General features: G+C 33.8%; 1 protein-coding gene across 1 annotated transcript in view; it reads right to left on the bottom strand.

Moving 5' to 3' along the window:
* The window catches only part of LOC107704348 (serine/threonine-protein phosphatase 2A 56 kDa regulatory subunit gamma isoform-like), a 23636-nt gene that overhangs the window by 1930 nt on the left and 11273 nt on the right, over nucleotides 1-10433 (bottom strand). The window contains exons 5-13 of the mRNA XM_016507248.1: nucleotides 9383-9493; nucleotides 8495-8587; nucleotides 6866-6996; nucleotides 5482-5632; nucleotides 3842-3895; nucleotides 3201-3371; nucleotides 2993-3120; nucleotides 2494-2595; nucleotides 2307-2379 (exon numbers count right to left, since the gene is read on the bottom strand). Coding sequence (XP_016362734.1) covers nucleotides 2307-2379; nucleotides 2494-2595; nucleotides 2993-3120; nucleotides 3201-3371; nucleotides 3842-3895; nucleotides 5482-5632; nucleotides 6866-6996; nucleotides 8495-8587; nucleotides 9383-9493 — 1014 coding nt within the window. The remainder of the gene's footprint in view (nucleotides 1-2306; nucleotides 2380-2493; nucleotides 2596-2992; nucleotides 3121-3200; nucleotides 3372-3841; nucleotides 3896-5481; nucleotides 5633-6865; nucleotides 6997-8494; nucleotides 8588-9382; nucleotides 9494-10433) is intronic.

Below are 10433 nucleotides of genomic sequence, written 5' to 3'. Positions count from 1 at the left end.
TGACGCATACAATGTATTGTTGGCTATTGCTACAAATATACCCCAGCGACTTAACACTGCTTTTGTGCTCCATGGTCACATTTACTCTTGAACACAAAAGAAGATATTTCAAAGAATGTTGGGAATCAAACAGTTGATGACTTCTATAGTGTTTTTTTTTTTTTTACTATAGAAGTCAATGTCTATTGGCAACTGTTTGGTTACTCACGTTCTTCAAAATCTCTTCTTTTGTGATCAACAGAGGAAAGAAACTCAGATTTGGAACAGCTTGCGGGGGAGTAAATGATGATTCATTTTTGGGTTTCATTGTTCATTTTCCTTTTTTAAACTAAAACTGTAAAAAAAAGAAAAAGAAAAGAAAAAACATTTTCGTTACTTGAAATAAACTTAATTTTTGATTAGTAATATGCATTGCTAAGAACTTCATTTGGACAACTTTAAAGATGATTTTCTCAATATTTAAATTTTTTTGCACCCTCAGATTCCAGATTTTCAAATAGTTGTATCTCAGCTAGTGGTCGACCGATATTGTTTTTTTGACAGCCGATGCCGATATCTTGGAAAGCAGGATGGCCGATATAAAGCCGATATAATTGTATTTATTTTAATTAATATTTAAGAAATTTGAAAATGGATTAAAAACTAAATTTGTAAAATAAACATACTTTAGATGACAAAGTATTTTCCACAAATAAATCAATATTTAATAAAAATATAATAAAAAAAGGAAGTAAACACTGTAACCAACAGGGCACTCAGTATTCTGGGAAGTTTGTGTGCATTGGGAATCATATTTTTTTTAAATAAAGCCAAGGTAACACTCATTTTACATACAGCACAGTGAAAATGACATGAATATGACAGTGGGTAAATGCATGAAGCGCAGCATAATTTGAAATCACGAGTTTAATGTTTAAAGCATTCAATTTGCACGGACCGAAAGTCACGCAGAGAACACGCGATCATGCAGGTCACACTTCACAAGATCTCACAACTGGATTCGACTAAGTCTGCAAGGTTTGTGAAATTAAATGTTCATTAGTCATTCAAAGATTTGTTTAAATGATATAAATGTGTATTTGCTGAATGCTGACGGCAAACGAGAAAGTATTATAATGTTTGCCTTTCTATTACTAATAATATAAAAGCAATCGTTATAATACTTTTTGTATACATTTTAATTCCTTTGTTTAACCGTTCTATCGGATTATTAGACAAATTTGTTGACGACGACGGCGAACAAGAGGGAGAATGTGAGCACTGTGTGCTCAGGCGCTGCCGCTGTCCGTGCAGTCAAAATAAAAGTCCGTCGCACCGTCAAAATAAAAGTCTCGCCTCGAACGCATTTGAAAAATGCCAAATATTGCCCGATATATCAGGCTTGGCGATATATCGGTCGACCAATAATCTCAGCCAAATATTGTCCTATCCTAACAAACCACACATCAATGGAAAGCTTATTTATTCAGCTTTCAGGTGATGTATAAATCTCAATTTTGAAAAATGTACCCTTATGACTGGTTTTCTGCTCCAGGGTCACATATTGTTTATAAACTGATGGACGTGTCAAAATGACGGTCGGTGCTAATTAAAACATGCTGATAGAGCTTCTACTGAACCTGGAATATATAGGGCCCTATGATTTGCGCGATGCGGAAAACACAGACAGAATCCAGTCATAAAAACGGAATTCAAATTTTAATGCGGGATGTTACGGAATTTGTCAAATTTTTAATTAATTAATCAAAAGTAGGTCATTACACTTAACTCAAATCATGGACTAGTATCTGTAAATATTAAGGCGCAAAAGTCAGTTTTGTTTACTACACACATACTGAAGCGTCTCACTAAATGAGGATGTAAACGCATGAACAACATCTGCAGAACTGCTCTGAAAGTCACTTCATGAGCATTTGACCGTTTGATTTGAGTAAAAGTAGCCTCATATCACATACACAGAACTGTGAAGGTATTCACGGCAACCCGTCAAAATAAAAGTCCGGTTTAATTTGAAGACATTGTGCCTATTACCGATTTTAATTAATTAGACATGCTTTTTGATTAATACAATTTAATTTAACTATAATAAAGGAGTCGAGAAAAATTAAAACGAAAAAAAATAAATAAATAAAAACAGAATCCAGAAAAATAAAAACGGAAAAAACAGAATTTGGAAAAAAATAAAACTGAATTTAGGAAAAAATAAAACGGATTTCATAGGGCCCTAAATATATTAATGGAAATAAGTGACTATTGCTAGTAAAATGAATGAGTTCTGCCCACACGAGTCATACAGAGCCGTTTACCTGTGGGTTTGACTTGGCGATATTCTCGATCTTTATCCACGCCTCCTCGCGCTCTTTCCACTTGGCCTTTTCTCTAATGTTCAGAGAGAAAGGAAGAGTTTAGCCAGACGATGTGTGAGAGTGTGTGTGTGTGTGAGTGTGTGTGTGTGTGTGTGAGAGTGTGTGTGTGTGTGTAAGCACTTCCTACTTGTTCTTCTCGGCTCTGAACTGCTGTGTGCAGTCGTCAAACAGCTTCTGATTCATCTCCATGAACAGCTTCAGAGCGTTATAGATCAGCCCGTGGATCGTCCTGACGACAGGAAGAGGAAGTGACAGCATCAAACAGACTGAACATCTGAATAGTGTCGATGGACTGAATCACTTTTAAAGTCAGTATAAAAGTCAAACTGATTCTGCACTTTCTTGATATTGTGCAAGTTGTTATAAAGAATAAAATTGTGAATATGTTTTTATACATCATTTTTCCATTTTCCATCCTCTCTGATGATTACAATTAAACAGGCGGTTTCTGATACAGTATTTGTTGGACATTCATATGCAAATGAGCTTTCTTATGATTGGCTGACCTCTTTACATGCGTAAAGCCCCTTTGACTCACTCATTTATTTACCAAATTAGTCAATATTCTCGATAACAGGTGGAACATTAGTCTCCCAGAATAAAGACTTGTGAACAGCGTGACTCACTTGTTCCAGTGGGTTTTGGAGTTTCGGTACAGTGAGGGGAACATGATGGGCAGGATCCTCGCCGCGTTATCGCTGATTAAACTCATGATGTACTCATTATTCCAGTAGTAGAGAGCTCGCTCCGCAACCTGAGGACGACACGAATGTAATAACAGTTAGATAGGGATTCTTTCATGAACGCGTGCTGCTTTCTGTGGGTCCAGCAGACCTGGAAGTGTGGACTGGAGACGCATTTAGCCAGCTGTCTGAATAAGGGCTCCATGACTTTAACAAACTCTGACGGCTCGATGACGTCCAGAATCTCTTCCAGCTCGTTCAGAAACATCACCTCCTTTGGACTGTGAGTCTTTGGCCAGTATTTCAGAAGAGCCATCACCACCTGAAACCAACAAAACACTCCTCAGCAACTACACTCGCGCTCTGAAGCCTTGAATAATTCAGATTTGTAATGTTTTACAAGTCTCTTCTGCTCACCGAGGCTGCGTTTACCTGATTCAAAATACAGTAAAAATTGTGAAATAGTTTTGTAATTTAAAACATCTGTTTTCTATGTGAATATCTGTTAAACTGTAATTTATTTCTGTGATCAAAGCTGTATTTCCAGCATCAATTTCACAATTTTTACTGTATTTTTGAATCAAATAAATGCAGCCTCGGTAAGCAGGAGAGACTTTTTTCAAAATGATTTGACTGGTAGTGTGTAAAATATGAAGTGATCCCTGCTGAAAAGGCCTGGTTAAATATGCTGGTAAAAGCTAGTTCAAGACTAGAAGACAAAAACAGCTTTATGAAAGGAGACGAGAAATGAAAGAAAGAAAACGAACAGAAGCTGCTGCTGCTGAAACCCACCGGCTCAGTAAGTGTGCTGTCCTTCTCTAGAAACTGAACCACACTGTAAGCCAGCTGAAGAACCAGAAACAACAGCAGTCAGTCATCAGAGTCAAAGCCTGCTGCACTTACAAACTAAAGGAGGAGCAAGAAATTATATTGTGGGTGAAAAATAAATAAAGCTTATTTTTTATGATCATTAAGATTTTCCCTCAAAATTTTAATACATTTTTTATTTAGTTAGATTTTCCCGAATGAGAATCTAAAGTAATTTATGCAGAATTAAAATATGGAATATATATTTAAAACGTTTCCACAATTTTCTAGAAATTATTTATATATATTCATAAATATGAAAACAATAAATGTAATACTGCTTTAAATTGTTTGATGCAGTTGGACGGGTATACGGTAGATTACTCCGATCCGCAGCCAGGTACACTCACACTTCAACACTAATGCCTTATTTATTAATGCTCATGTGGGAGTTTAGAATTTAGTTCAAAATTGGATGAATAATCATGGTTAAATTAATTTCAGTGACCTCTGTCTTAAAATTAAATTTCACATTTGCTGCATTTGAAAGAGATGCACATTATGAACTTAAATGAAGCGGGTACGACTTATTGTAGAAAACCAAAATATGTTTAATTACAGAGAATTAAATTAGGTGGAAATAACATGTAAATATTTAGAATATTCTGTATTAATAATAATAATGCAATAGTGTAGTGTAAAATAAATTTTTAATGTTATTTTTATATATATATTTATATACACAAATACATATTAAATGTATTATGAATATCTGTATTATGTTGAAAGTTATATGTTTGTTTATAATCTTTTAATAATATATTTTATTAAAATATAAATATCTATAAAATGTTTTTGTGTGTGGGTCAAAGACGAAAAAGGGTTTAAGCATAAAAACAATATGTGTAATACTGCTTTAAATTGTTGTTGTTTTAAATTAAAAAAATAAATTCTGTTTAATTTAATTGCAATTTTGGTTTTGTTTTTCCGAGCAAAAAATAAATATCATACATTTTTACATCAACATACAAGAGACCCACTCAAATGTCATTCAGTGTAACAATCTTGTCAGGCATATTTACAATAAAAATCAATTTATGACATATTTTAAAATACTAATTACTTACACCCCAAATACTAATTAGTTGTAATCTTACATTTTTAAAAGTTGCCACTATCCTAGATTTTGCCCATTTGTCAGTAAAAATGTTTTACTAATTTAAAACACAATAAAATTTAATATGCTCTTATTCTTTTATATATTTTAATATGTACAGGTCAGAATAAGCATGTTGTTTGAATTTTTACATAAATGTTGTGTTACACTGAATGACAATGTAACATTATTTCAACCAACTTTTGACATTTTATTCTCCAAAAACTCATTTGAAACCTTAAAAGTAGACATTTTAACTTACATTTAATGTGCTTTCTATGGACATAAAATCACTTTTTTGTACATTTCTTTTGTTATATATATTTTGTATGTATATATATATATATGTGCTTAATTAGCATGAAACAAACAAAGTGTCTTAAGTTCTTAATAAAACATAAAAAATTACTTTTTCGACACACTGTGACGCATGCATATGAATCATTTCAATATAAACTCCATATCGTACCTGTGGGTGATAAACACTGAGGGACTTGACTTTATGCAAAGGTAACAAAACTTTTAAAAGGAAGATTTTGTGCTCTTCTTTCAGCGGTAAGGCGAAGCCGTTAATGATGCTGGAGGAAAAGAGAATCGTTACAGAGACGTCATGACTGAGGCTTTAAGCTCATTAGAGCATATGAACACGGGAAGCTCAGCAGCAGAGTAAACGAGCCTAACACACACTGTAACTGTTAACGAGAGTACTCATATAAAACATGATGAAAGGCACCAATAATGTCATCACAATACATCAAAGAATTATTACAATGCCATTTCGCGAAGCAAAAGCAATTCGTCATACAGCATCAAATTAATTTATTCAAATGTTGCTCGGATTTGAGAGAAATAAACAGATTTTATTAACATTGTTTCATACCTTCCTAATATTTCTATATATATGTTTTTGAAAGTCTCTTATTCTCACCAGTGCTGCATTTATTTGATTAAAATACAGTAAAAATTGTGAAATATTATTATCATTTCAAACAGCTGTTTTCTAAGTGAATATCTGTTAAACTGTCATTTATTTCTGTGATCGAAGCTGTATTTTCAGCATCATTACTCCAGTCTTCAGTGATTATTATCAATGTTGAAAACATTAATATTTTTGTGGAAAACGTGATACATTTTATTTTTCAGGATTCACAAAGTTCAAAAGAACAGCATTTATTTGAAACAAATTTTATCAATTTCATATTAATATTTTGATTAATTTAATTTTTATCTGTAAAAGTCTTCTCAGCATTTCCACCATTGATAATAATCAGAAATGTTTCTCGAGCAGCAAATCAGCATATTAGAATGATTTCTGAAGATCATGTGACACTGAAGACTGGAGTAATGATGCTGAAAATACAGCTGCGCATCACAGAAATAAATTACAGTTTAACAGATATTCACATAGAAAACAGTTATTTTAAATTGTAATATTATTTCACATTTTTACTGTATTTTTGATATTCTGAACTGAAGACTGATAATTTAAAAAAACATTTAAAGTCAACACACACACACACATATATATATATATATATGGCTATGGGACAAAAACAAATGTTGCATTATATCCAACTATATTATATTAAAAGGTATTAAATCGTAAAAAATAATATAAGAAATGTTAAACATTTTTTTTTGAAATATTAACTTATATTGTTTTTACATTTAATAAAATTGCTTAAAAAATATATATATAATTTAGAAATGAAGATATGCTTCAATGGCATGTTTTTCACTATTTTCCAAATCAAATCAAAGGTCATCACATGCAGTTATATGTTATATGCAGTTTCACTCAGTTGTGAAAGTTGAATGCATTGTTAATCTTCTGTCATAGTTTTCAGTCTCACCTACAGAAAATGTTATTAATCTGTTTCCTGATGTAAGCTCTGAGACCCAGGAACTTCCCGTAGATGCGGTGGAGAGTCGTCTTCAGAAAGTCACGCTCTCGAGGGTCTTCGCTGTCGAACAGCTCCAGGAGCTGCAATCCAATCAGATCCAACATCCATTAATTACGCTTATCGCATGTGAAGTGAGCATATTTTAGTAGGGATGCACCGAATGTTCGGCAACCGAAATTATTCGGCCGAAAATAGCAAAAAAAGCGAAAAGACCGAATAAATTGTACCGAACAATGATCTGACGCGATCAAATAGCAACCAGTTTATAATTTATAATGCAGCACACACGTCAGCAGTGTGGAAGCATTTAAACTGTCGGAGAAAGACGCAAAAATCATTAAAGCACCGACAGCGAGAGACTGTTTAGGACTGCATCGCATGTCTTCGATGAGAAGAGGACGGGGTGATTGTTGCTGGTTACTGTATGATAATTGAAATCACGAAATGGCTTTAAACAATTAATAAATAAACTGCAGAACGTCATGTTTTCTAATACACGCGCGCATTGCATGTATTCTGACAGCACTATCTGCTTGTTAACCAGGGTTCAAAGCGCAAGGAAAATCTGCGCTGATACAGTGTTACTCGTTAGTTGCTCAGTCACATTTTATGAATGTTTACAAGTCATGTGACAAAGCGATACGTGCGACGTATTCGTAATGAGACTCATTTATAAATCTGCTGTCAACAAAAAGAAGCATTGAGGTCTTCCTGCGCATTTCCGCCAAAATAAAAGTTGAGAAAAAGCAAGAACTCTTATCAACATTCATAAATGTTAGTATTGTAATTTTACTGTTGTTCTGTAAAATAAAATAAAGAGACAATAATAACGATAATAATCATTACAACAGCTCTGTTTTAATACATTTATTTTAACATTCACACATAGTGTTCAAATTAGGATCTGTAATATATTCTAATGCTTTAAAAGAAGTCTGCTCAGAAAGGCTGCTTTTAATTTTACAGTAAAAATACATGACTTATTCAAGAAGTAAAAAAATATAATTTTACTAACTTATTAATTTTAAGTTAAATTGTGCTTTGTTGGTATAATGTCTGCTAGAATGTTAAAAAATGTTCAGTGTTAAATACTTTTAAATTGTTGTTTTGTAATTGATTTGTTTCTTTGAAAAACAAGACAAAACAGTAAAAAGCACATTTTAGCTATTTAATTTATGCAATGGTGAAATAAAAAATTGGCAAAATACATTGGGGAAAAAAACTCGAAAAACCGTGTTCGGCCTTCGGCCCAGTGTTTCATTTTGTTCGGTTTCGGCCAAGAATTTTCATTTCGGTGCATCCCTAATTTTTAGCACATAGGTTCTATTGTAATCATGCAAATAATGCAAAAATAACTTGAGGATCCACACTAAGCATCTGTTTTCTGTGGACATTATACAAACTCTCACATTTATTTAGTATATTCATTCAAACTGCATTGGTATTTGGAGTCCTGTGCATGCAACTTGTAATTATGAATGTTTTTTCAATGCCAAGTGATTCTGGAAAACAGACATCCAAAACAACACGTATTTCAACACAAGCATCCAAACGAACCAAGCACGTATTTCAACACACCTGCAACACAAACTTCTGGTCGATGTATTTCTTGGCTATGTTTGGTTGAAAGTCTGGCGACTCTAAAAAACGCAGGAAAAATTCATAGACGAGCTGTGGAAGGAAAAATATGTAACTGAAATATGCATTTCAAAATGTAGAAACATGTATTTATAAGCAAATTAGCAGTGGCCACTTTCATCTAAAGCACCTTACAGCACACTTTTTATAGATAAATTATTTTATTAATAATAATAAAAACAATTTCATTATAATTAAGCACATTAAAAAAATAAATAACACATCCACGTAAGTGCACACATTATTCTCATTTATAGGATTTTTTTCTATAAAAAAATCTTGGCTTTAAAAAAATATATTTTATTAACGAGTAAAACACTGTACAACAAATAACACTATTATATACACTGCTGTTCAAAAGTTTGGGATCAGTAAGATTTTTAATGTGTTTTAAAGAAGTCTCTTCTGCTCATCAAGACTGCATTTATTTGATCAGAAATACAGAAAAAAACTGTAAAATTGTGAAATATTATTATAATTTCAAACAGCTGTATTCTATGTGAATATCTGTTAAACTGTAATTTATTTCTGTGATCAAAGCTGAATTTTCAGCATCATTACTCCAGTCTTCAGTGTCACATGATCTTCAGAAATCATTCTAATATGCTGATTTGTTATCAGTGCTGAAAACATGAATATTTGTGTGGAAACTGTAACGCATTTTATTTTTCAGGATTCACAGATGAACAGAAAGTTCAAAAGAACAGCATTTATTTGAAATAGAAATGTTTTCTAACATTATAAATGTCTTTACTGCCACTTTTGATCAATTTAATGCATCCTTGATTAATAAAAGTATTAATTTAATATGAATGTCCAGGTGTTCACCTGCAGGTGAGGCCAGGCCGCTTCTAACGTGGGTTCATCCTCCTCGGGGTCAAACTCTGCGCCGGTTGGGTTGGATGATGGAGGCAACGCCCTAAACATGTTGACTGCAAACTGAAACAAACCACATAAAATTAAAAATGTGTGTATAGATGCATATCTGATTACTGAGAACAGACTAAAGGGGCGAGTCTTTATCCATGAACCGTCCATTCAGCTTGCTGATTAATGAAACGTGGCAGCACATGCACAAATTAATCAGAAGAAAAGGGTTTAATCCTCCCGATCGCAGCACTTTGAAGTTCCTGGCTTTAATCATCAAAGTGTGTGTGTGTTTTCAAGGGCATGTCATGCAGGAGAACATATTGTCATGCTTATTTCGCAAGTGCATTTGCACTTCGATAGGCCGAGGCTTAACATCAGCTGCGGGCTCTAATAAATATCAAAGAGATGTAATGAGATGTAATGCAGAAGCGCCAGGTCCGTAGCTAAACGCGAAGCCGTCGGCCAAAAACTGGCCCTTAAAAGGATGATCTGATTCAGAGGAGCCAACAGATCTGCCCAAACGCGCAACACAACCTCGTACGGCCGAGCGACGCGCTAGCTGTGGTTTATATAGTTCACGGCCACTTCAAAGAAGGAAAGACAAGTTTAACACAAGCTTTAGACTTCTCAAGACCAAAATATGCGTGTTATCAAAGGAATAGTTCACCTAAAAATGAAAGATGAGTTTGTTTCTCCATCGGATTTGGAGAAATTGCATCACTTGCGCTTCTGCAGGAATAACTTCTCCTGCTCGGCCGGAGGAACATCTGCAGCCACGGAGAGGAGAGGTCATGTTAGCTCTATAAAGCCTTTCTAAAGCCTCAGACTTTGCTGTTTCTCACTCGATCTTCTCCAGGTCTTCTGTCTCTGATTGAGAGTTTAGAGTGTTTTCTCCAGTCAAAGCTCTTTTAGTGTAACTGTAGCTGGAGCTTCTCGTGTCAAATCTTGACTGATTTTGATCAAGTAAGCGTCAGAATAACTGCAGTAATAACTCCACATGAACACTTAC

This window comes from Sinocyclocheilus anshuiensis, unplaced genomic scaffold (assembly GCF_001515605.1).
Source record: "Sinocyclocheilus anshuiensis isolate Anshui unplaced genomic scaffold, SAMN03320099.WGS_v1.1 scaffold1866, whole genome shotgun sequence".
NCBI classification, from domain to species: Eukaryota; Metazoa; Chordata; class Actinopteri; order Cypriniformes; family Cyprinidae; genus Sinocyclocheilus; species Sinocyclocheilus anshuiensis.
Note: the sequence above shows the minus strand (reverse complement) of the source record. Positions and strands in the feature narration are given on the sequence as shown.